Source organism: Chiloscyllium plagiosum, unplaced genomic scaffold (assembly GCF_037043375.1).
Source record: "Chiloscyllium plagiosum isolate Xiang-an unplaced genomic scaffold, Cpla_swu_hap1 HiC_scaffold_22, whole genome shotgun sequence".
In the NCBI taxonomy this organism is placed as follows: Eukaryota; Metazoa; Chordata; class Chondrichthyes; order Orectolobiformes; family Hemiscylliidae; genus Chiloscyllium; species Chiloscyllium plagiosum.
The window spans coordinates 8,698,211-8,726,118 of record NW_028270160.1 but is presented as its reverse complement, the minus strand read 5'-3'; the positions used below and the strand labels follow the sequence as shown (position 1 = coordinate 8,726,118).

Sequence of the window (27,908 nt, the reverse complement as noted above, 5' to 3'; positions counted from 1 at the left end):
AGCTTTATACAACTCAAAGGTGTCTTAAAATATAGCTATAAAGACAGAAAAGTCACTTGAATCGCCTTGTAGTAAAACCGCAAACATATTGAAATCATTTCAAAGAAATGGGTTAAACTTCACCAATTACACCAACATTTATGCAATATCAGTCAAAGAATGTTGCAAAACTGCATTTTTTAGGGCACATGAATAAAACTGGAAGCTGATTCTTCGAACAAGTGTGATGTTTTGTTTGGAGTACAATACTTGGTACAATACTTACAACAATCAATTCTCAATTAAAAATGTAAATAAGTGTGTCATAAAAGAACAACAAACTGGGCTATATGTTCTTTACTTTCTAAATGCACATATTTGTACTGACTTCACAAGTCAATTTCTCCACTTCAGCAAGATAGGGAGTGATTTTAAATTCTGTTTTTTTTTAAAACTTCTGCACTACCTAATTCCACTGGTCATATCATCACACAGTAGTCTCATATCAAAAATTCCCATTATCAGAGATATGACTAAAATAAGCCCTACACAACGCTAAACAAAAATTTTAGAAATCATAATTTGGAAATTTCACTCACTATACTGCCTAAAAGCACCACATAATCTGACATAATCAGTGTGTTTTAAATTCCATTTCCATGCATCTGAGGCAAGTCACATGGACTTTTCCACATAGCATATGGATTATAATCAAGAAGAAAATAAATCGTGCCAGGCACATCCACCATCTACAAGTATTTTTTGGTACAGATCACTAAATATGAGAGCAAATACCTTAAAAACATTTGTTAAACTAAGCTTAGCAATAAGTTGTACCAAGAACATAGCAAGAAGTTGAATAAAAAAAACTGACACCATTGTCTCACCATATTGCATTCCAATGCACGTCGATATAAATGCAAAGTAAACAGCCTTTAAAATGTTGGCAAACCAGTGGCATGGCAGCTGCCAAACAGTCTCAAGCTGAGACAGAGAGTCATAGAGATGTATAGCACGGAAACAGACCCTTCGGTCCAATTCGTCCATGCCGACCAGACCTTGCATACAATCAGGCAAAGACTGGATTAACAAATTTTATATATCTACACATTTTAAAGTCTGATAGTTAGTAGACAAGTTTATTCAATATGAATAGAGCTGAGTACCCAGAATATTTAACAGTAAGGTTATAATTTCTGGTTTACAAAAACGCCATAATTTAGATTCTGCTCTGCCTCCAATCTCCCGGAGAGAAATTGAAAAACGACACCATTCTATAAAGGCCAGTCTTTTACATTTCAGCTACTGCTCAAACATAACCTTAGTTCAAGATGTTGGAGATCGGGGAAGATAGAAAAGATATCACTGTTTTCTGTAGAATCAGATAGCAGCGGTTGGCTGTGTATTAGGATAAAGTGGGAGCGTCAACGAAACATTTACAGGTGAACATAAACATACAGGTGATAACCACTTTTAGATTGTAACTGTTTAAGGAGGTGCAGAAAATTTTGGTGAGAGTTAACTGCAGGTTGGCACCACAAACTCATGCAAAATAAACCGTAAGAGACACTATTTACCAAATGGCAATGAACATGGTAAAAACAGAAACATGATCAGCATTATCCCACCTTTTTTAAACTCCTCCAGCATTGCATCCAGCTTCGTATCGTTGAAAACAAAATGCAAAGGGTGGTTGTAAAATTTGGTGATGGTTTTCAGAGGGGTGCAGTCGTCGGGGTCCACGAACGCCAAGTCCTTCACGAAAAGTAGGTCAACGATGTTTGACCGCTCGCCTTCGTAGACGGGGATCCTGGTGTATCCGCTCTCCATGATCTCGGACATGGTGTTGAAATCCAGGATCGCGTCGCCGGTGATCATGAAGCAGTCTCGCAGCGGGGTCATCACGTCCTCCACCGTCTTAGTCCTGAGCTCCAGGGCGCCCTGGATGATGTTGAGCTCCTCCTTGACCAGGTCGTTGTAAGGGTCGGTGACCCGCAGCATCTCCAGCAGCTTCTCGCGGTTGTAGACGGTGCCGATCTCCTGGCCCAGGATGACATCCAGCAGGCGGCTGACCGGGTAGGACGCCGGGAAGGTGAGCAGCATGAAGAACTTGGTCAGCACGATGGTGTTGGCGCCGACCGCCAGGCCGTGGCGGGAGCAGATGGCCTGCGGGACGATCTCGCCGAAGATGACGATGCCGATGGTGGAGACGGCCACGGCCACCACCCCGGAGCCGGCGATGTCGTCCAGCAGGATGGTCAGCGTGGTGTTGACCAGCACGTTGCCAAGCAGCAGCGAGCAGAGCAGGTAGTTGCCCTGGCGGCGGACCGGCTCGATGCGCTTGGCGTAGTTCTTCTCCTTCTCGGTGCCGCAGTTCTGCACGATCCGCAGCTCCATGGGGTCCAGCGCCATCAGCCCCAGGTTCAAGCCGCTGAACATGCCCGACAGGCAGAGCAGCACCGAAATGAAGATGACCTGCAGCCAGAAGGGCAGCAGGAACTTCCTCTCCTCCACCACCACCACCATGGTGTCCTCGGTGTCGTGGTACAGCCAGTCGGCTTGCCCCGAGCCCGGCTCCGGAGCCCGGGCCGCCGTGCACAGGTAGTAGGCTTTACTCTTCTCCGTCTTGCGGAGCGGCTTCACCTCCATCTCGATGACACCGGTGCTCCGGCGGCTCACCGCGACGCCCGGCAGCACCACGATGTCCGAGGTGCGCACCCCGCACGGGTCGAAGCCCGCCGCGTCGTCGGCCGTCCGCCGGTGCTCCGTGAAGCCGATGCGGCTCCAGGTGCTGTTGTCGATGCGCTGGCCGTACAGCCGCAGCCGGACCCGCGTCCGCTCGCTGACCCGCAGCACGCCGCCCCCCATGCCCGTCACCTCGTCCGTGTCCTCCAGCCTCAGGCCGATGATGACCGTGTCGCCCTCGTCGGAGGCGGCCGCCCGCCCGCTCAGGCTCGCCAGGAGCAGGAGGACGAGGCAGCAGCAGCGAATGCTGAAGGCGGACGAGGTGAAGAAGCCGAGCCGGCCGCTGCTGCAGGCCGCCATGTTTGTAATGGAAATGGAGGCTGTTCCCAACCTCCCTCCCCCCCTGACCCCCTCAGGGAAAAAAAATATAATCTTCTCCAAAAAAAACCAAAAGGGAGGGGAAACGAAAGAGTTATATTAAGTGTCTTTTATTCCCCTCCCTGCAATATTCTGACCCATTTGGGCGGACATAATAAGAGGTTTTGTGATTATTTTGATCGAAAACCAGTCACAGAACTTTCTCCCCCCGCTCGCTCCCTTCGGCTTTCAAACTGTGAGCGAGCGCCGGCGCGAGCCCCAGCCAACGGTCCACCCTCCACCACCCCCCCCAAACATACCCAGCCCTACCCCATTGGCGGCGTCTCTCTGATTGACACGACGGACTCTCCATTCAGAAACTACGGCCGTGCTGTGTGGGCGGGATCGGCGGCGGTAAACCTCGGCCAATCCTCACGGTGGAGGGGGCGGGGCGCAAGCCGAGCGACTGTCCCCGAGGAGCGGCGCCGGCCCACACGTGGGGGTTTGCTTACCGCGTGCGGCCCCGCCCATACAACGTTCCGATTGGCCCGGTCGGATGGCACGTGATATGGCCGGGCTGCCATAGCGACTGGCCGGGGCTTCCAACAATAGCCAACGGGGAGCGTCCGAAGGCGCAGGCGCAATTCGCTCTTGTTTTGGGGCAAAAGGCAACTTGTGTCTGTCACAGGGCGTCAACAGTGCACGTGTGTATGTGTCAAGATGTGCAGGTGTCTCTTGGACTGGGGTGGGCAAAGTTAAAAATCACACAACACCAGGTTATAGTCCAACAGGTTTATTTGGAAGTACGAGCTTTTGGAGTACTGCTCCTTCATCAGGTAGCTAGTGGTGCAGGTACATCTGACGCAGAATTTATTATTTTTTCTTTTTTTTTCTTTTTTTTCTTTCTTTTTCTTTTTTTCTTTCTTTTTAACCCCCACACTACCACCTAAGTGCGGTAGTGCTTATTATTTCTGACGCAGAATTTATAATGGGTTGAACACTTAGATTGTTGTTAAATCTTTAATCACTTAGAATGGGGATGCAAGTTTCGATTGAGTTAAACAATACATAATGCAGAGAAAATATTTTTTCAAGCAAAATCACCTTTGATAAGAACTTCATGCGTCCTTTTGTGTTTGACCGAGAACTCCTCAGCTAACCCTCATCCGAAGAGCTGTCCAGGCAGAAGACACAGCATTTTCCTGATGAAGGGCTTTTGCCTGAAACGTTGACTTTCCTGCTCCTCAGATGCTGCCTGACCTGCTGTGCTTTTCCAGCACCACTCTGATCTAAACTCTGGTTTCCAGCATCTGCAGTCCTCACTTTTGCCTCAAGGAACTGAATAGCCTACTCCTGCTCCTTGTTGGTATGTTCAAAATATTTGATCTTTCATAAGCACCTGAGAAGTTATATAGCACCTTGATTTTATCTCTCATCCAAAAATGTTATTTTGAAAACTGCAGTAAAGTGGAGGCCACAATATGATCAGCCACAGTTAAGATAAAATGGCAAAACAGGCTCAAGACACCATAGACCAGCGTGGTGGCTCAGTGGTTAGCACTGCTGCCTCATAGCACCAGGGACTAGATTCCAGCCAGTCCTAAGGAAGGGTCACTAGACCCAAAACTTTAACTCTGATATCTGCCAGATCTGTTGCACTTTTCCAGTAATTTCTGTTATTGTTTCAATTCCAGCATTGGCTAACTGCCTGTCTGTGTGGTGATTGCCTATTCCCATTATGTCTGCATGAGTTTCCTTCAGGTGCTCCAGTTTCCACCCACAGTGCAAAGATGTGGAGATGGATTGGCCATACTAAATTGGTCCATAGCATCGAGAGGTGTACAGGCTAGATGGGATAACCATGATAAATACAGAGTTACAGGGATAGGGTGGGATGCTGTTTGGAGGATTAGTGTGGATTCCCTGGGCCAAATAGCATCCTTCTGCACTGATGGATTCTATTATTCTATTCTAAGACAATAAATGTCCTAATTCATTTGCAGTGTTCAATCGGAGCATCTCTGCAATCAAGCCTAGAGTGGAATCTGAACCTACAACTTTGCGATTTGGAGGACAGAGTACAACAGTGGTCCACAGCCAGTGTTTTAGATCTGTCCATTTTGAAGTGACAACAAAGCAACACTGAGAGTACATAATCCATACTGAATCTTAATGGCTGATGTGATCTTGTTATGGTTTATCATTGTGTCTAAGAAGAATATTGTTTCCTAAAACTAATGGTTCAGCGGTTAGCACTGCTGCCTCACAGCACCAGGGTCCCAGGTTTGATCCCAACCTCGGGCGACTGTCTGTGTGGAGTTTGCACATTCTCCCCGTGTCTGCGTGGGTTTCCTCTGGGTGCTCCGGTTTCCTCCCACAATCCAAAGATGTGCAGGTTAGGTGGATTGGCCATGCTAAATTGCCCATAGCGTAGGGTGCATTAGTTAGAGGGAAAAGGGGTTTGGGTGGGTTACTCTTCAGAGGGTCGGTGTGGACCTGTTGGGACAAAGGGCCTGTTTCCACACTATAGGGAATCTCATCAAGTCCAGGAAACCCCCCTGAATATTCATTTTATCCCTGTCATTGCAGCACAAGGCCAGACACATCAATGTTGAGGGTTTCATAACAAGTTTCAGATTCCCTAGCTTACCAAGTTGGAGGGGTTCAAATTAATTGATGGTACTCTTAATGTCCCTCCACATTTGATTCTCAGACAGTTACTAAATCATCAATGAGGTGTTTTTAAATTAAGAACACAACTGCCACTTTAATGCATGCAGATATTTTCATAAAGCAGGCATCAAAATACAGGCGACATTGTGGGAGGTTTTGACATCAGATAAACAACATTGTTCTTGCATATTGTAATTTTAGTTATGTTTTCCTAGTGTTCTCTCATCCTTTCTTGATTCATGCTGTGCAGAGGTCCCATGGGTTCAGATGCCTCATTGGAGTGCCTTTGCTGAACTGTGATAGTGAGGTAAGCACTTGAGAGTCCACATCTGTGCTCTTTTCAACAATGATGAACAACTTTATGTAACATCCTTATATCATAAAACATCCCAAGGCAATTCGCAGGAATGTACTCAGACAAAAAAAAAGAAACAGAACCAAAACAAGACAATAAGGTAATGAATAGCTTAATAAAAAATGGTGAATGTTAAGGAACAGCTTCCAAGAAGAAGAGAGAAGAGGAGGGTGTGGGACTGCTATTTGTATCAATTGAGGTTCAGTGCAGACAGGAGGAGGGCATGGATTTGGCGGAGACTTGAGCACATATAAAGAGACACCAATGGATACAGGTGTAAAGTGTAGCTGGGAGACATATACCTGTCATGCTTTATTCTGAGATACATCAATTCCAAGTAAACACAGGCTCTGGTCTCACCCTTCACTTTCAGAAGTACAACTGAGAGAAGGCATTCCAGCGTTAGGACCCAGGCAGCTTAAGGCCAGTGGTGGAGTGAAAGAAATGAGAGTTAGACAAGAGATCAGAGTTTGGAACAAGACAGGTTCTTGGAGGATTTATAGGGCTAGGAGTTGATTGTGGAGATAAGGCATGGTGAAGACTTGCATGCATTCGTAAACTAAGACCAAATTTTCAAATAAAAAAATAGAACTGGGGAGGTGACAGCCAAGTGGTATTATGGCTGAACTGTATGTCCAAAATTCCAGGGGAGTGGGTTTGAATCCTGCCACGGCAGAAAGTGGAATTTGAATTCAATAAAAATCTGGAATTAAGAGTCTGATGATGACCATGGAACCATTGTTCACTGATGACCTTCAGGGAAGGAACCGTGTGATCTACATCTAACTCCAGACCCACAGCAATTTAGGCAATAAATGCTGGCCCAGGCAGTGACACCCTCATTCTGTGAATGAATAAAAAAAAATAGAAATTGTATCCAAATTTGGTTTGTGTACCCATGGGTGATGGGTGAATGAGACAATAGAATATGGAGGGGCCACGATCATTTCCCCAAGGAAAGGGACTTGGGTTGGTATTTCCCACTCCCTAACTTTGCAGCACTGAGCCCACTGTTATACCCTAGATGTATCAGGTCTAATATTACCTAATACAGCATAGATCAACCCTGGTGTGCTCCTGAGACTACCAAATACAGCATAGATCAACACTGGTGTGCTCCTGTCAGTACAGTTCAGGACCAACACTGTTACTATAAGCACAATGAAGACTCCATTTATTTTCTCTGCAGCGTAACTCCTTAACAGCTGAGTTGCAACACCCACAAGTCCAGCATAGGAAAAATGACAACTTGCATTTCTGTAGTACCTTTAACATGCATCCCAAAGTGCTGGCAAAGACTGTTATCAAACAAGATAAAATACACTTAGCTAAAACAAAGAATACTAGAACAGGTGACTAAAAGTTGGATCTGAGGGGTAGCTTTTAAAAGCGAGAGAGGTTGAGAGAGGTTTAGTGAGGAAATAACTGAGTTTAGGATCCAAGCAGCTGAAAGCATGACTATCAATGATGGAATGAATAATGTGAAGGAGAACAGAATTAGCAGAGTGCAGTTTTCGGAGGGCAGTAGGATTGTAGGAGGCTACATAAATAAGGAGAGGGTAAAGAAATGGAGGGATTTGTATACTTGGTTTCGAAGTGGACATTCTTGTGGACAAGAAGCAATATAAATCAGGGATCACAGGACTGATGGATGGCTGAACACCTAGTATATACTTGGATTAGATTTATTAACAGTGAAACACTACAGGTATATGTCTTCTGCCTCCCTTCTACACTTGTGTCCATAACTGTCTTAATGTATGTGCTCAAAGAAGCATCCAATCAATACCGTCCTCCTGTACATACTTAACCTCAATTGTTATCATCTTCCACCTCTCCATCTCTCCTCTTTTATGCAGCTTCTTAAAATTCAGTAAAATTCAAAAGATGATAAGACATAAGAGCCAATGTAGGCCTTTCAGCCCACCAACTCTGCTCTAACATTCAGTGAAAAATGGCTGATATGATAATCCTCACAGAGGGCCGCTGCCCTGAACTTGACATGTATGCTCAAACCATCAGGAAATATATGAATGCCAGATTCATCAGCCCACAAGGTAGAGAAAAACATCACCTGATCACAACGCAACGTTATCCATGCTCTCAAAACCAATCACAGCATTGTCATCAAGCCAGCAGATAAAGGAGGAGCCATCGTCATTCAGAATAGAACAGACTACTGCAAGTAAGTGTACCGACAACTGAACAACTAGAAACACTACAGGCAACTACCGGCCAATCCAACCAAACAGCACACCCATGAACTAAACACTATGATCAGGACTTTGGATCCAGTCCTTCAGAGTTCCCTATGTGCACTTATCCCACGTACTTCTCAAGTAAGTGACTTCTACTGCTTTCTGAAGATACACAAAGCTAATACACCAGGATGTCCCATCATATCAGGCAATGGGACCCTGTGTGAGAGCCTGTCTGGCTATGTCGAAGGCATCTTGAAACCCATTGTACAGCGGATCCTCAGCTTCTGTCACAACACTACAGACTTCTTACAGAAACTCAGCACCCACGGACCAGTCAAATCGGGAACATGCCTCATCACAATGGACATTTCCACACTCTACACCAGCATCCCCCACAATGATGGCATCGCGGCAACAGCCTCAGTACTCAACACCAACAACTGCCAATCTCCAGACACCGTCATACAACTCATCCGCTTTATCTTCGATCACAACGCCTTCATCTTTGACAACCAGTACTTCATCCAGACATACAGACCAGCCATGGGGACCAAATTTGCACCCCAATATGCCAACATCTTCATGCACAGATTCAAACAAGATGTCTTCTGTTCGTAGGACCTCCAACCAACACTATATACCAGGTACATTGACGACATTTTCTTCCTCTGGACCCATGGCGAGGAGTCACTGATAAAACTACACAGTGATATTAATGAGTTTCATCCCACCATCAAACTCACCATGGAATACTTTCGACTATCTGTCTTATTCGTGGACACATGTATCTCCTTCTAGGATGGGCACCTCAGCACCTCACTCTACCGCAAACCCACGGATAACCTCACAATTCTACACTTCTCCAGCTTTCACCCAAAACCTATTAAAACAGCCATCCCCTATGGACAAGCCCTAATCATACACAGGATCTGTTCAGATGAGGAGGATTGTGACGGGCACCTGGAAGTACTCAAGGATGCCCTCACAAGAACAGGATAGGATGCTCAACTCATCGACCGCCAGTTCCGACATACCACAACAAGGAACTGTAATGACCTCCTCAGGAGACAGACACGAGCTGCAACTGACAGGGTATCCTTCGCTGTGGAGTACTTCCCAGGAGCTGAAAAACTACACCATGTTCTTTGCAGCCTGCAACACGTTATCAATGAGGATGAACATCTCGCCAAGGTCTTCCCCACACCTTCACTGCTTGCCTTTAAACAACCACCAAACCTCAAACGGATCATTGTTCTTAGCAAACTGCCCGGCTTTCAGGACAACTCCATACAACCCTGTCATGGTAGACACTGCAAGACGTGTCAGAGTGTGGACATGGATATCACCATTACACGTGGGGACACCTCCCACCATGTACGTGGCAGGTACTCATGCAATTTAGCCAATGTCCTCTATCTCATACCCTGCAGGCAAGGATGCCCTGAGGCAAGGTACACTGGTGGGACCGAGCAGAGGCTATGGCAACAGATGAATGGCCACCGCACAACAATCAACAGATTGTTCCCTCCCAGTCGGAGAACACTCCAGCGGTCCAGGACATTCGACCTCGGACATTCGGGTGACCGTCCTCCAAGGCGGAGTTCAAGACAGGCAGCAACGAAAAGTGGCTGAGCAAAGGCTGATAGCCAAGTTCAGTACCCATGGGGATGGCCTCAACCGGGACCTTGGGTTCATGTCACACTACAGGTGACCCCACTGCACTATACACACACACACATGCACCCTCTCACAGATTTATACCCATTTATACTCACACTCACACACATGCACCCACTCTCACAGACACTCACAACCCTAACCTCCCCGCCGACACACACCCACTCACATGCACGCATACACATATAAGTTTGTGGGGTGAATTTTTACTTGCACATTTACATTTCACTCAAAAACTGCGTGAATCCATGTAAGATTCTGTAAATTTATTTTTATAGATTAAAATCAGCCCAAACATTGTGGCACAGACAGTATCACACAGGGGAACTCATACCTTCCATATATTATCTGGACTGACAGACACCAATTGTTAAAGTTTACTTGAGAATGTAACTTTTAAAAAAAAGTTTTGTGATTTACATATGAAAGAACTGAAAATAACATGCCCATTCTAACAGATGAGAGACTTAACAAAAAATCCAGGTCTTTTTCAATATATAATTTCAGTTACATCATACTGGAAACTTTTGCTATAAATTCTCTGTCTTACAATCTTATACTCCACAACCACCTGATGAAGGAGCAGCGCTCCGAAAGCTAGTGCTTCCAAATAAACCTATTGGACTATAACCTGGTGTTGTGTGATTTTTAACTCTGATAATCCTCACCGCAGCTTTCCTGCCTTTTCCCCATAATCCTTGATTTCCCTTTATTGATTAGGATTGCACAGATTCACTCCCCTTGGAGAGAATAAATTCTCCTTCTGTTTTAATGGGTGATCCCTTACTCTGAGATGAGGTCCTCTGGTTGTGAACTCTCCCATACATCAGGCAGCCCTCACCCACCCCTATGGTCATGTACTGAATTTCTCTGTGCTGTATCTCGACCACATTTTAACTCTGCGTTTGCTGGATATGGGGTCCACAGTTCAGGAAGCTCTCAAACTCACCAACCTCACCCCCACCCCCCACAGCTTACATATGAGAAATGGACAAATAACAAATGACCTAATCAAGGTGCTTAAGACGATTGAAGGATTCGATAGGCAAATGGAGTGAAAATATTTCCTGTACAGAGGAGTCCAGATCAAGGGACTAACAGTGGAGCCAGTCTCTTCAGGAAGCATTTTTTCACACAAAGAACAGTTAAAATCTGGAACTCTCGTTTCTGGAGGTAGCTGTTATAGAGTCATAGAGGTGTACAGCATGGAAACAGACCCTTCGGTCCAACTCGTCCATGCCGACCAGATATCCCAACCTAATCTAGTCCCATTTGCCAGCACTTGGCCCATATCCCTCCAAACCCTTCCTATTCATCTACCCATCCAGATGCCTTTTAAATGTTGCAATTGTACCAGCCTCCACCACTTCCTCTGGCAGTTCATTCCATTCATGCACCACCCTCTGTGTGAAAAAGTTGCCCCTTAGATTCCCTTTTAAATTTTACCCGTCGCACCCTAAACCTATGCCCTCTAGTTCTGGACTCCCCCATCCCAGGGAAAAAAACTTGTCTATTTACCCTATTCATGCCCCACATGATTTTGTAAACCTCTATAAGGTCATCCCTCAGCCTCTGACGCTCCAGAGAAAACAGCCCCAGCCTGTTCAGCCTCTCCCTATAGCCCAAACCCTCCAAACCTGGTACCATCCTTGTAAGTCTTTTCTGAACCTTTTCAAGTTTCACAACATCTTTCCGATAGGAAGGAGACCAGATTTGCATTCCAGAAGTGGCCTAACCAATGTCCTGTAAAGCTGCAACATGACCTCACGATTTCTATACTCAATACTCTGACCAATAAAGGAAAGCATACAAATTGCCTTCTTCACTATCCTATTGACCTGCAACTCTACTTTCAAGAATCTGCACTCCAAGGTCTCTTTGTTAGCAACCCTCCCCAGGACCTTACCATTAAGTGTATAAGTCCTGCTCTGGTTTGCTTTTCCAAAATGCAGCACCTCACATTTATCTAAATTAAACTCCATCACTCCTCAGCCTATTGGCCCCATCTATACTCTGAGGCAACCAATTTTATGGTCCACTACACCTATTGAGGCTGAGATGATCAGGGAGAGGGCTATCTATTGAAACTTTCAACATTGAGTGTACAAAGTTAAAAATCACCCAACTTTGTGCACCCCAGTCCAACACTGGCACCTCCTAGTCATGACTAACATTGAGTGTAGTGATTGTAACGAGCCTGATGTATCTCCTAGAGTGTGAGTTTCCTGACTGGAACTGTTAACCTGATCCAATAAGGGAGCCCTGACTGACAGATATATACAGAAGTGTCAGAGATTCTGTTCACTCAGAGCTGCACTCTGATGGAGCACCAGTATCAAAGACTCTCCACATGTAAATGAAGGGTGACTTGGTGATGGGATTCTGGCCTCTTCGGAGTTATTTCATTGAGATTGATAGATTATTTTTTTATTTTTGGCAAGAGAATAAAGGGTTATGGAACCAAGGTAAGTAAGTGGTGTTAAGATAACAGCTTTGATCAAATTCATTGACAAAACAAATGACAGGCTGAATGGTCTACCTTTTCCTACAATCCTATGATACTTGAGTAGGGTATCATGTCCATGAAACCATATAGATCCACAGCACAGAAAAAGGCTCTTCAGCCCATTGAGTCTGCACTGGTAAAAAATAATGACCTAACTATTCTAATCCCTTTTTCAGCACTTCGCCCATCATTCCGTTGTGCCTTGGTATCGTAAATGAAGACCAAAATACTCCTTAAATGTTTTAAGGGTTCTGACCCTACCATCCCACCATCCTTTGGGTGAAAATGTTTATCCTCACATCCCAACTAAACTTCCTGCCCCTTACCTTAAATCAATGCCCCCTGGTCATTGATCCCTCCACCAAGGGGAAGAGTTCCTTCCTGTCTATCCTGTCTGGGCCCTCATCATTTCATACATCTCAGACATGTCCCCCTTCAGTCTCCTCTGCTTCAAGAGTACAACCCCAGTCTTTCCAATCTCTCTTCATAGCTAAACCTCTCCAGCTCAGACAACATCCTGGTCAATCTCCTCTGTGCCCTCTCCATTGCTATCACATCTCTCCTATAATCTGGACTCCAGATCTGCACACAATACTCGAGTCTTGGCCTGACCAACATTTTAGGTAGTTCCCAGCATAACTTCCCTGCTCTTAAATTCTCTGCCTCAACTCATAAAGACAAGTATACCACTTTCCACCTTACCCCCTTTACCCAGTGAGGTCTGCAGATGCTGGAGATCAGAGTTGAGAGTGTGTTGCTGGAAATTCCTGATGAAGGTCTCCGACTCAAAAACATCAATTTTCCTGCTCCTCGGATGCTGCCTGACCTGCAGTGCTTTTCCAGCAACACACTCTCAACTCCTTTATCTAACTGTCCGGCTACGTTAAGGGACCAATTTACATGCACACCAAGGTCCTTCTGATCCTTGCTGTTTCCCAGACCCCTATGGGCAAGTATTCTGTCTCAAGATAGAGGAGGGTGAAAAAAGGGAGAATATTGGAAGGGGGAGGTATAGGTTATTACAAAGAGCAGCACAATGGCTCACAGTGACATGGACCTGAGTTCAATTCCAGCCTTAGGTGACTGTGTGGAGTTTGCACATTCTCCCCATGTCTGCGTGGGTTTCCTCTGGGTGCTCTAGTTTCCTCCTACAGTCAAAGATATGCAGGTTCAGTGGATTGGCAAGAGGGAATGGTCTATAGTATCGAAAGGTGTGTGGGCTAGGTGGGTTAGCCATGGGAAATGCAAGGGTATAGGAGTAGGGTGAGAGACTCTTAGGATTTTGGCACAGATTCAATGAGTTGAACAACGTCTTTCCACATTGTAGGGATTCTACAATTTTGAAAATAAAAATATTATAAATAATAGGACAGAGGAATCTCGATTATCCGGCATTCAATTATCCGAATCAGATTATCCAGTAATATTGCAAGGTCCTGATGCTCGGCTAAACTATGTAATCTGGCTTTCAATTCTCCGGAATTCGATTAACTGAACAAAATACTCCCCACCCATGTCCTTTGGAAAATCGAGGTTCCTCTGTATTTGCATTGTGGCTACAACAGAAACATTGCGTGGGAATAGCATCAGCACAATGAGCTCTTGGGAATTTTGGAAAATCTACGTAGCTGATGAGATAAAAAAAAGGCAATGTAATCTGTCCAACCTGGATCTAAATAGGGACAGACTAACCTTCTCAAAAACGCATGATATTTTTCAGCATCTTTGTGGCAATATGTAGTATAATAACTCAGTGCAGTGGAAACATTCACAGACACATTTCAGAAATTCCAGAATCTGCGTGATACTCTACACCAGATGCAGGTCAAGCCTTGGCAAGGCAAGGAACCAGGTTTCTAAGTGTCAAGTGTCAGCAGGTGTAAAGTGTCAACTCATAGGAAAATCAGAGGATCACTCACCAGTCCCACAACCCACAAGATTTTCCATCCACTAATGTACACAGATAAGATCTTGTCAATCATTCCTCTCCCTCCTTTAATCAGGCAGTTCTGTGCACCAAAACTGTACAAAAGGGGACCTAGCCCTGGCACTGTTACATATATCAGCACCCTTAGATTGAGCTACCCTTAGTAGGCTACTGTTCCCACAGAATATTAAATATAGGTTTGTAATCTGGATATAGTCACAGGCAGGCAAGGGGTTGAGAGTGTGGTGCTGGAAAAGCACAGCCGGTCAGGCAGCATCCGAGGAGCAGGAGAATCGACATTTCGGGCATAAGCCCTTTGTCAGGAATGTGAAGGGGTGAAGGGGGCTGAGAGATAAATAGGAGCTTGGGGGTGAGGCTGGGGGCAAGGCAACTGAGAAGACGATAGATAGATGCAGGTGGGGAGTGATGGTGATAGATTGGAGGGGAGGGTGGAGTGGATAGGTGGGAAGGAAGATGGACAGGTAGGACAGTTCAAGAGGGCAATGCCAAATTGGAGGGTTGGATCTGGGACGAGGTGGGGGAGGGGAGATGAGGAAACTGGTGAAATCAATGTGCTGGGCCTCCTCCACTGCCAAATCCAAGCCACCTGACGCCTGGAGGAAGAGCGTCTCATCTTCTGCCTTGGGACTCTCCGACCACACGGCATCAATGGCAATTTCACCAGTTTCCTCATCTCCCCTCCCCCACCTTATCCCAGATCCAACCCTTCAACTCGGCACCACCTTCTTGACCTGTCTTACTTGTCCATATTCCTTCCCACCTATGTGCTCCACCCCGCCCCACCCGCATTTACCTATCACCTTCCCAACTACCTCACCCCCAATCCAACCCCCAAGCCTTCTATTTATCTCTCAGCCCCCTTCCCCACATTCCAGATGAAGGGCTTATGCCCAAAACATTGACTTTCCTGCTCCTCGGATGCCTGACCTGCTGTGCTTTTCCAGCGCCACACTTTTCAACCTTAGACCCAGTCAAGGAAAGAGGATTGCTGGCAGCAGCCTTTTAACCACCATTATCTCAGTTGGAGAACTTTGTAAACAGAGTGATGTGAATGTAATGTAAACGTACAACCTGTAGATTGACATTTTGCATGTGGTGCCTTTTTATTTCATCCACCTTTCAGTAAGCTCACAGCTAATCTGTCTGTGGCTTCAACCTGACAAACCCTCCCACTGCCCACCCCCAACCCTTCCCCAGTACCCAGTGAGTCCCACGACAGTCACTTTATCCATCTTGGCTTCACCAAGATCCAATGATTCTGCTGTCCCACTCTCTGAAGAAGAAAGTTCCAAGACATGTGATCTTTTAGGAGAAAAACATTTTTTTTTCTTAATGTTTCTTAAATAGAAAGGCCCTTATTTTAAACCAAGCCCCGTAGTTCTAATCTCTGCCAAAATAGGAAAGGATCCTTTTAGGTACAGATAAGATCATCTTTTCTTCTTCTGAACTCCAATGGATACAGGCTCAGACATTCCTGATGAAGGGCTTTTGCCCGAAACATCGATTTTCCTGCTCCTCGGATGCTGCCTGACCTGCTGTGCTTTTCCAGCACCACACTCTCCACAGGCTCAGACAGTCCTGCCCTCAGAACAATACGCTCTTTGTCACAGGCAACAGTAGTGGCACCTAATCTTTGACACAGACTATCATTGAGTCAGGACTCTGTGTCATAAAGGCAAAATACTGCAGATATTAGACGTCTGAATTAATCACTCAGCACTTTGTGAAGAGAGAAAGAGAGAACATTATGGTTTTGAGTCTGGTATCACCATTTTTCAGAACATTGAACTCAAAACAGCAACTCTGTTTCTCTCTCCACAGATGCTGCCAGACCTGTTGAGTTTCTCCAGCATTTTTTTTCAGTGTTTATTTCTTCCTCTAGTGATGTGGAGCTATAAATTCTGTCTTATGATCCAGCTCCATGACTACCTCATGAAGGAGTGATGCTCCGAAAGCTAGTGCTTCCAAAGCAAACCAGTTGGATTATGATTTGGAGATGTCGGTGGTGGACTGGGGTGTACAAAGTTAAAAATCACACAACACCAGGTTATAGTCCAACAGGTTTATTTGGAAGCACTAGCTTTTGCAGCACTGCTCCTTCATCAGGTAGCCATGGAGTGGATCATAAGACATAGAATTTATAGCTCCCCATCACTGCTCCTTCATCAGGTGACACAACCACCTGATGAAGGAGCAGTGCTCCAAAAGCTAGTTCTTCCAAATAAACCTGTTGGATTATAACCTAGTGTTGTGTGATTTTTAACTCTCTCTCCAGTGGCAGTGCTCTGATATAGATGGTGTACACCAGCCAGTTAAATTTCTATAGAGGGCTGAGTCCTCTTGCTTCCAGCTACTATTATGAAAGTAATAATTAAGTCATGTTAATCCCCCCAGTACAGTTGCAGAGTTGTCTATAAAATAACTTGCAGTTTAGATCATACAACACACACACACCAGGGTCAGATACAGGTTGGATGTTCAGTTCCCAAGCTGAACCACACTGCACAGGAATTTACAGGGCAGAGGCTGCAGTATCTTGTAGCAGAGGAAAGGGTCATACCCAGACACTTCTTTATCACTCCTGATACCTATCGCCAGGGGACACTGATGTCAGCCTGAGAATCCTCTTGACTGCAGGTCTCCAAACTGTCCAGTATGTGACAGAGAAAAACACTTAAACAGGTAAATGAATAAAGATGGATAACTTTCCTATATGAAACAATAAGGGGTAGAAATGGCAAAAAGAATTACCAATAATGAGAAAAAAAATACTAAAGAAACTTCTCTCTGAAATACATAAAGTTGCTTTTCAGTTCTTGTGAACTCTGGTTAATTTCATTGGGCTCAAAGTCAGAGCACAGCAGCACGCAATTAATGATATTCTGCCTTCCATTCCCTGGTAATACCATTGTTTTAAAATAAAACTGGTTGCCTTAAGCTCACAGGCCAGGGGTGAACAGCCACTGGCCGCCTGTTAATGATCTGGAATTCCATCAACCTGTTGTTGAAATAATGTGGAATTGTTTCAGGAGCAAAGCCCATACAGTGGAAGGAATAGTTTCCGTAATACTATCCAACAACAGAGTAGAGGAGTGTAAAGAGTGCAACAGAATTAAAGTAACTGCAGAGGCATGATATTGGGGAACAATTGTTCTGGAGTGACTGCATAATGGAAGAGGAATCAGGAGTGAGTCTATATTGGAAGAACAACTCGTATTTTCTTCTCTCCTTTTATATTTTTAATTAACTGGTCAGCTGATATAAATTAGCATCAACTCATTTACCTTCTCCTGAGGGGCCCTCCTGCAATGCAGTGGAAGTGTCCCTGTCCCTGGACCGAGAAGCCTGGGTTCAATACTCACCTGCTCCAGAGATGTGTAATAACCTCTTTGAACCGGGTGATCATAAAATACATTACTTTCTTCTGAGGGGCTTCTTGTGGCGCAATGCTAGTGTCCCTACTGTGGGACTGGGAGGCCTGGATTTATGTCCCACCTGTTCCAGAGCATGTAACTGGTTGATTAGGAAATTAGGTTACCTTCTCTTAATACTACCCACTCCTCTATCTCATTGACTGGGCTCAAGGAACAATTATTATCACTGTTATTTCAAACATTCATAAATAAGGAAAGAAATCCTGAGGATAAATTTCAGAGTATGATCATTCTACAAATTGAGGGGAATAGTGAGTCAGAGAGTAGGAGGTGAGTTATTACACACGGCAGATATAGGAAAGGATAGAATGTTATACATTGCATTGATTCTTTGCTGAGGACAAGTGATTAATGGTGCAGGATTGGTAATAAAAAAGTGCATCGAAAGAAACAAGGGGAAAGCCTTGCCAATTTAGTAATGAGATGCAGGTCCCAATCAGCTCAGGCATTAGGCTAATGTGAAATTTGTTTGGACTTATTTTATAAAGAGACCCTGAAACAAAGTTTAAGTCCTTGGTTTTATTTGATTTGATTTGATTTGATTTATTGTTGTCACATGTACCTAAGTACAGTGAGAAATTTTGTTTTGCATGCAGTTCAGGCAGATCATACCATACAAGGACAGACAGGTCATAGGTTGTTTAGATAGAGCAAGACATACAAGGTTACGGCTGCACAGGAGGTGCACAAAGCAAGATTAACATTAGATTTGAAATTAGAGAGATCTATTTAACAGTCTAACAACAGCAGGAAAAAGCTATTCTTGAGCCTGTTGTTATGTATGCTTAAGGTTCTGTAGCTTCTGTGTGATGGAAGATAGCATTATGAGGGTGGGTGGGGTTTGATGATGTTGGCTGCCTTTAAATGGAGTCCATGGATGGAAGCTAGGCTCCTGTGATGGTCTGGGCTGGGCACACAACTTTCTGTAGTTTCGTACAGTCTTGGGCAGAGCAGTTGCTGTACCAGGCTGTTATGCACTTGGATAGAACACTTTCAATGGTGTATCTGTAAAAGTTGGTGAAGGTCCTTACGGACATGCTGAATTTCCTAAGTCACCTGAGGCAGAAGAGGTGTTACCGTGTCTTCTTGACCATCACATCTATGTGGAGGACCGGGACAGACTGTTGGTTATCGTCACTCCGAGGAACTTGACGTGCTCGACTGTCTCTACTTCCACTCCATTGATACAGATGGGGGCATGTCTTTTTCCTTTCCTTCCTGAAGTTGCTGATCAGCTCTTTAGTTTTGCTGACACTGAGGGAGGTTAGAGGGGCAATGAGGAGAGTCAGGGGGTCAGTGAGAGAGGGTCAGAAAGACAGTGAGAAGGATCAGTGAGGAAGGTCAGGTGTCAGTAAGGGGGGGTTGGAGGTCAGTGGGGGGAGGTCAGATGGTTAGTATATGGGTCAAATATGTTAGAGCAGAAGATAAGGAGTCCTGACTGGCTTAAAAGTTAGTGAGAAAAAACAGAATCAAAAGGCTTTGAGGTGTCAGAGATGAAGCCATCCTATAATGTCAGTGAAAACGTGATCTTAAGGAACACATGTTAAAGGGTAAATGAGCTATGTTAGCAGTATAGTTAAGGATCTCATGAAGAGACATTAACTAAAGAAGATAGCAATAGATAAATGCAGAATTTTGCCAGCAACAAGAAACAAGTACAGTCATACCAAGTGAAAATGGAAATTAAGGCAATCCTTCACTGAGGTTTGAATATCTGCAGGATTATTTTTGAGGTTGAATCTTTATATCTAATATTTGTAATAAGACTGATTCATATAATTCTTGTGAATGTAAGCTAGTTTGTGTTTTTTTTCCCTTTGTGTGTAAGAACCTTCAATGAATCTTTTGTTAAAAGTACATTGGTAGCAACTTATGAATATGTTCAATGTCTAATCATCATGATCAACAAATTGAAAGATTAAAACTTACGGTCTATCAAGTCAGATCTCACTCTGGGATTTGACTTGTCCAGTATTAGTATCACTGGGGATCATAATACTATTTATCCTATCAGTTCGACTAAAGAGCTTGAAAACTTAATCAACTCATCCCTTTACCTTTCCAAATTCCAGGTCAGACAACTGTACTTGGTGTCATTTGTCCTCATAACTGCAATCTCCTCATAAACCTGGAGTTGAACAGTCTACTCTCTCACACATAGACTAGTTTTAAAAGAATTCAAACAAATAGTCTGACTGAATGAAGACATTGAGCTGAAAGTAAGATGGAAGGAAAGGCATAGAAAGCAGGGTGTCCCCCTTTTCAGGGATGAGGTGAGACTTGACATCAATATAGCATTTGATCGAATGTGCCATCAAAATGGGCAAAATGGGAATTGGAGAAAGACATTCCATTGATTGGTCTTGCACGAAGGTTTGAGGTTGAGGTTTGGAGTCCAAATATCTTGATCCCTGGACATCACTGTTGGCGTTCCTCAGGGTAGTATCCAAGGTCCCATCAACTTCAACTGGTGCATCAATAACGATACTTCCATCATAAGATTAGAAGTGGGGATATTCACCGATGATTGCTCAATGTTCAGTAACAGTCACGATTCTTCAGATATTGAAGCAGTCTGTGTTCATAAGGAGCACGACCTGGACAATAACCAGGTTTGAGCTGATAGTTGGCAGGTTAAAATTCATGCCGCACAAAACCAGTCAATGACCATCTCCGACAAGAGAAGATTTACCTTGATGTTCAACGTTACTACGAGAGCTGAATGAACAAGCATTGACATCCTGGAGACTATCATTGACTGAACTAGACCCCCAAACATATACATATACAAAACCAAGACAGAAACTAGGAATTCAATACTGAGGCATTCACTTTCTGACTCCATGTCATACCAACCACACAGGAGCATAAAAGAGTCAGGGGTGTGATGAAGTGTTCTACTTTCTACAGAAGTGCAACTGCACCAACACTCAAGAAACTTAATATCATTCGGGATAAAGCAGCCAACTTTATTGGTGCCACATCCACCATCATTTCTGCATTCATTGTCTCTTCCATTAGCACACTGGAGCTGCAGTGTATACAATCTACTAACATTTATTGCAAGTTAAAGGGTCAAGCACATTGTATGGGGCTGGGGTCACATGTAGGCCAGATTCTCTTCTCGAGAGGGCATTAGTGAATAGTTGACTTTTACAACAATTGAAAGTGGTTCCACTAACATCATTGGATTAGCTTTTTAATGAATTCAACTTTCATGATCTGCAATGATAGGATTTGAACCCATGGCGCCAGAACATTAGCTGGGATTTTGGAATAACTAGAGTCGAGAGTGTGGTGCTGGAAAAGCACAGCAGATCAGGCAGCATCCAAGGAGCAGGAAAATCAACATCTCGGGCAAAAGCCCTTCATCAGGAATGAAGCCATTGCTGTGCTTTTCCAGTACCACACTCTCGACTCTAATCTCCAGCATCTGCAGTCTTCACTTTTGCCATTTTGAAAAAACTAGTCCAGTGACATTACCACTATGATACTTTTATTCTAGAACAATGTCAGCATTTTTTCACTTGTCACCGACTCAAAACCTAGATATCCCTCCTGCAAACACTGTGGGTACACTGTACCTACATCACATGGACCGCAGCTTTTCCGTACCAGATGATTACCTTCTGAGGGAAATGGAGAATGGGGAATAAATGATGGTCTAGCTAGAAGCATTCTCATTCCAAGAATATGAAGGCATTGAGCTCTGTCAAGTATATGACTCAATAAATGCTTCTCTGAAGCAATTTGCAAGTTAATTGACCTTGAAGTTCACATGGAAAATTGTAAAAGTCTCTGTGACATTTGTTGTGTCTGTTGATGATTAAAATTTAGGTCAATTATATCCTGGTACTCCCAAAAAAAATCATGACCTAGCTGTGTGAATCTTTACTGAACCCTGTCTTTGTAGGCTATAGAAACAACAAGGCATTTTTTTTCTCTGTGATCTGTGACTAACAGATTACTGTATAGCGTCTCTCATACATTGTAGTTAGTGCTGTTTCTCAAATGTTTGAAGGATTTGTTGTTGCAGATTTGATCTCTGGATTAGTAGAAGATTACATGATCGACACAGTCAGGTGACCTAACTTCTCACAATGTTGGTTTGCTTTGATTTGTGGAAGTGTTCACATAAATGCTCCTCTCAGTGTTTCTATTCCTCTCACTACACGTTCAGGGTTCTCAAATAATTGCTTTCAGGTTTCTATTGCTGAAGCCACACAGTTACTATTGCTAACTCCCTCAGGAGCTCGACAATAGCATTTTAAGTTAACGAGCATAATTGTAATTTTGTTTAGTGCCAAACAACTTTTGCTAAGTGATTTATTGCCTCTGGGAGTGACTGCAGGTGCAGCAGCTCCCATTGGGATCAGACACAGCAATGGCACTAAAAGTAGTCCTTAAGGAGATGATTGAGAACAAAGGTCATACAACTCTTCAACAGTCAGCAGAAAACATTGAAGAATAAAAGGAAGGAACAATATAAGCAGGGTAGAAATTGCTGAGGAAGTGTGATAAAAAGTCATTGCTTTTATGTGCAATCACCTAGTCCTTATAGCTGTGATAAAGAAATAATGACCAGACACATCATTGTCATTGTAAAATGTTTTGTGTTAATGATGCTTTGGTCAGATTGTTTTGTTCTTGAGAGAAAGCTGGAGGTTATGTTTTTGAAGTAGGAAATGATTGTAGCTGACTGGATTCTAAGTGTTGCGATACCTCTTTCCCGAGTCTAGGGATGTTAGTTGAAGCGGGAAACCTCACAACATTTAAAAAGTACTTGGATGAGCACTCAAAATGTAGTAACATCGCCTTGTAACATCCAAGGCAATGGTTCAAATGATGGAAACTACACTAATGTAGTTTGAGTGCAGTTTTTGTTAGTGTTGACTTGATAGGCTGAAGGGCCTCTTCTGTGCTGTCTGAGACTATGATTCTAACCCCCCTCCCGAACCATGCAGCTAGTGTTTAATTTCCTTATCTCAGGTAGGATGTCCTGCCTTGGAGCATGTTCAGAGGAGGTTCATGAGAATAGTCCCAGGAATAAAAAGCTTAATATATGAGGAACATTTGAAGCCTCTGGGTCTATACTTAATGGAGTTTAAAGGATAAGGGGGGATCTAATTGAAACTTACAGAGTATTGAATGGTTTAGTCAGAGTGGATGTTGGGACGATGTTTCCATTGGTAGGAGACTCTAGGACCCGAGGACACAGCTTTAGAGTAAAGGGAAGACCCTTTTGAATGGAGTTAAGGAGAAACTTACTCAGCCAGGGATTTGTGAATCTATGGAATTCATTGCTACAGAAGGCTTGTGGAGGCCACGTCATTGAGTGTAATTAAGACAGCGATAAACAGGCTCTTGATTGTCAAGGGGATCAACAGTTATAGGGAGAAAACAGGAAAATGGGTTTGAGAAATTTATCAAGGAAGAAATGAGGACTGCAGATGCTGGAGACCAGAGTCTAGAGTGTGATGCTGGAAAAGCACAGCAGGTCAGGCAGCATCTGAGGAGCAGGAGGATCGACATTTCAAGCTTAAGCTCTTTATCAGATGCTTCCTGGTGTAGGGCTTATGCTTGAAACAACGACTCCCCTGCTCCTCGGATGGTCCCTGACCTGCTATGCTTTTCCAGCACCACACTCTCGATCTTGAGAAACTTATCAGTCAGGATTGAATGGTAGAGCAGATTCGATGGGCTGAATGCCCTAATTTTTGCTCCTGCAATTTATAGTCTTTTGCTGCTTGGTCACTGGCTTTACCCTCATCCAGTTGTCTGGGTCACAGGAAGGACGCAGTGAAGTCATGGGTAAGGATGGTCATGTGCTTGTTTTAATGGAGGCCATATACAAAGGCTCACCCACAATGTACTTGGAAATCTGATTTGTGGTTCCAGAGGATGTGACAGTGTTGGGAAGAAATTGCTTACCGATTAAGCAGTGCCTTGATTATAAAATCCTCATCTTCATTTTTGAAACACTCTGAAGCTCACTCCTTCCAATCTCAGTCATCCTTTTCAGACCATGATATCCACAGTCCTCTCATCCAGCCTCTTGAGTAACTTCAATCCATCCATCTTTGCTGGCCATGCTTTTGATTGCTGAGTCTTTAAACTCTGAAATTCCCTCCTTTCCATTTCTCTACCTCTCTTTTCTCCTTTGAGACACTCTTTAAATCCACTTCACTCATCAAGGTGTTGGTGATCTTCTCCAGTAGCTTGACACTGAATTTCATTTAATACCTCCTGAAAAATGTCAGGGCCTGTTTACACTACATTAAAGATATAGTATAAATATAAACTGATCTAGAAACCTGGGCCAACTCTCCTTCTTAGCTTCTTACAGCCCTTTGCGCACACATGGTGTTTAGGTCTCCCTTCAGTAATGATAGAGCCATGCAGCATAGATACAGGCCCTCAGCCTACCATGTCTTTGCCGACTACCAAACACCAAACTGCACGAATCCTGTGTACCTGCATTTGGTCCATGGCCTATTACCCCCTGGCATTTTAAGTGTTCATCCAGAATCTTCTTAAGTGGTGCAAGAGAGAATGCCTCTGTCACCCTTTCAGGCAGTGCATCCACATTTCTACCACACACGGTGTGAAAAAATGTTTCCTCAGATCTCCTCTCAACCATTTAATCCTCACTTTAAATGTGTTCCTTCTGATCTTAGACACATCTGCCATGGGGAAGAGATTCTCATGATCTATCCTGTCAATGCCTCTCATAATTTTGTACGCATCAATCAGATCCCCACCATCCTCCACCCCCAGCACCGCCTAGCCTCCTCTGCTCCAGGGAAAACAAGCCCAGCCTATCCTGTCTCCCCTCATAACTGAGACTTTCCAGCCCACGCAACATCCTGGTGAATCTCCTTTGCAGTCTCTTCAGTGCAATCATCTCCTTCCAACAGTGTGGTGACCAGAACTGCACACAGTATTCCATCTGTGGCCTGACCAATGTTTTATAAAGTTGTAACAAGATTTCCTTGCTCCTATATTCTACGCCCCAGCAAATGAAGGCAAGCAACCTATATGTCTTATTCACCACCTTCAGCAGTTTATGGATTTGTATGCCAAAGGCATTTTGTTCCTCAGTATTCACGCGGGAACTATCATTCACAGTGTACATTCATCCCTTATTAGACTTCCCAAAATCCATCAGCTCTCACTTATCAGGATTAAATCCGGTCTGCTATTGCTCCGCCCACTTTATCAGCTGATCAATATCAGACTGTAGCCTGAGACCACCTCCTCACTATCAACAGCACCTGCAATTTTCATGTCATGTCATCTACAAACGTACAAATTATATCCACTACCTGATTGCCTTCTTCTCCTCAGGTACCCTTAAACTCAACTTCAGCCCTGGATCCATTCTTTACAAAACCCTCCAAAATGTTCTTGTGTTGTTAATAACAAATAAACAATCAAATGGAAGCTGTGAGCTCACAGGCCAAACCGGGAATTTCAATTTCATGGAACAAGAAATTCCCGCTTGGGAACAAACTGGCTCAGTTCCAAGGACTCTGAGATGGTAGAAAAGGAAACTTTTCTTTAGAAATAAATTGGAAGAGAACTTATGAAACTTTGCTTCCAGAATAGATCCTGCTACAGCAGGAGCATATATTCAGGAGTGTAGGACATTTCGGAGCAATGGGAAATGACCGCTGACTGAGGTGGTTCAGCCACAGTGCACTGAGGGGCTAAAAAATTGATAGTTTTTTGAGATGGAATGAATATTGTAAATATTAACTGTAATTATAAGTGCAATGAGTAACATCGTATTGGAAGAAATTGAGTTGTTTGCACGTTATGTAAGATCAACTTTGACACAATAAATTTCTATAAATTTTATGACAAAAGTATATTTTGGGATACAACTTTCATTAAAATTTTATATTATATCCTGGGATAGATGTTCTGAAAACATAAATATTTGTGTGACCTCTCCCTCCTACTTTGTGCAAGTCTCAGATATTCTTCACTTGAATTCAACTCACTTTTAACAAGATGAGATTTTGTCAAACAGTGAGATTGAGTTCTCTGGAGTTTAGAAGAGTAAGATATGACCTTATTAAAACATTCCAAACCAAAGGAGTAGCCATGGGCACCCGATGGGCCCCAGCTATGCCTGCCTCTTCGTAGGATATGTGGAACAGTCCATCTTCTGCAGCTACACTGGCATCACCCCCCACCTTTTCCTCCGCTACATCGATGACTGTATCGGCGCTACCTCGTGCTCCCACGAGGAGGTTGAACAGTTCATCCACTTTACTAACACCTTCCACCCGACCTCAAATTTACCTGGACCATCTCAGACTCCTCCCTCCCCTTCCTAGACCTCTCCATTTCTATCTCGGACAACCGACTCAACACGGACGTTTACTATAAACCGACTGACTCCCACAGCTACCTAGATTACACCTCCTCCCACCCTGCCCCCTGTAAGAACGCCATCCCATATTCCCAATTCCTTCGCCTCCGCCGCATTTGCTCCCAGGAGGACCAATTCCAATACTGAACAACCCCAGATGGCCGCCTCCTTCAAAGACCGCAATTTGCCCTCAGACATGGTTGACGATGCTCTCCACTGCATCTCCTCCACTTCCCGCTCCCCTGCCCTTGAACCCCGCCCCTCCAATCGCCACCAAGACAGAACCCCACTGGCCCTCACCTACCACCCCACCAACCTCCAGATACATCGTATCATCTTTCGTCATTTCCGCCACCTCCAAACAGATCCCACCACCAAGGATATATTTCCCTCCCCTCCCCTATCAGCGTTCCGGAAAGACTACTCCCTCCGCAACTCCCTTGTCAGATCCACACCCACCAACCCAACCTTCACTCCCAGCACCTTCCCCTGCAACCGCAAGAAATGCAAAACTTGCGCCCACACCTCCCCCCTCACTTCCCTCCAAGGCCCCAAGGGATCCTTCCATATCCGTCACATTCACCTGCACCTCCACACACATCATTTACTGCATCCGCTGCACCCAATGTGGCCTCCTATACATTGGGGAGACAGGCCGCCTACTTGCAGAACGTTTCAGAGAACACCTCTGGGACACCTGCACCAACCAACTCAAACGCCCCGTGGCTGAACACTTTAACTCCCCCTCCCACTCCACCAAAGACATGCAGGTCCTTGGCTTCCTCCATCCCCAGACCATGGCAACACGACACCTGGAGGAAGAGGGCCTCATCTTCCGCCTAGGAACCCTCCAACCACAAGGGATGAATGCAGATTTCTCCAGCTTCCTCATTTCCCCTCCCCCCACCTTATCTCAGTCCCAACCCTCGGACTCAGCACCGCCTTCTTGACCTGCAATCTTCTTCCCGGCCTCTCCGTCCCCACCCCCTCTCCGGCCTATCACCCTCACCTTAACCTCCTTCCACCTATCGTATTCCCAATGCCCCTCCTCCAAGTCCCTCCTCCCTACCTTTTATCTTAGCCTGCTTGGCACACCCTCCTCATTCCTGAAGAAGGGCTTATGCCCGAAACGTTGATTCTCCTGTTCCTTTGATGCTGCCTGACCTGCTGCGCTTTTCCAGAAACACATTTTTAAGCTCTGATCTCCAGCATCTGCAGTCCTCACTTTCTCCTTATCAAAACATGCCAGGTCTATGAGAGGGCTTCATTAATTGGATGGTGAGAGGTTATTTCTGCTGTCTGAGAGCCTATAATTGTAAGGTTCAAGGTAAGTGGCGATTGATTTCGAACTGAGATAAAGAGAGAGTTCATTACTCAGAAGTTTTAGATTTCTTTATCCAACAGGGGACATGCTGGTGAAGATTTTCATCTTGCACTCATCTGGATAGAATCACAAGAATACCAAGTAATCTTCGAAATAAATGAACCCAGAGCACGAACAGCAATGAATAAGTAATTACAAAGACATGGCTGCAGGGTGACATGGCTTGGGATGTGAAACTTGAAGGGTATAGGACATTTAGGAAGGACAAGGAGCTAGAAAAAGGCAGAGAATATGGCCCTGTTCGTTAATGATGATATCAGAACAATAGAGATGACCAAAGTTCAGATACCAGGATCTGGAAATGATTTGGATATTGATGAGAAATCATA

The 27,908-nt window shown here is 44.4% G+C and overlaps 1 protein-coding gene and 1 pseudogene across 3 annotated transcripts in view; one reads left to right on the top strand and one right to left on the bottom strand.

The window, feature by feature from the left end:
- The window catches only part of LOC122561331 (metal transporter CNNM2-like), a 260,290-nt gene extending 256,031 nt beyond the window's left edge, over positions 1–4,259 (bottom strand). For both annotated transcript variants that reach the window (XM_043713039.2, XM_043713040.2), the window contains exon 1: positions 1,608–4,259. In XM_043713039.2, the coding sequence (XP_043568974.1) occupies positions 1,608–3,024 (1,417 nt within the window). In that variant the 5' untranslated portion in view covers positions 3,025–4,259. The remainder of the gene's footprint in view (positions 1–1,607) is intronic.
- Positions 2,151–10,551, top strand: LOC148145933 (uncharacterized; annotated as a pseudogene). Its single transcript, XR_015760870.1, has 2 exons — positions 2,151–2,286; positions 5,025–10,551. The product of XR_015760870.1 is annotated as an uncharacterized LOC148145933 (transcript).
- Positions 10,552–27,908: the final 17,357 nt, after the last annotated feature.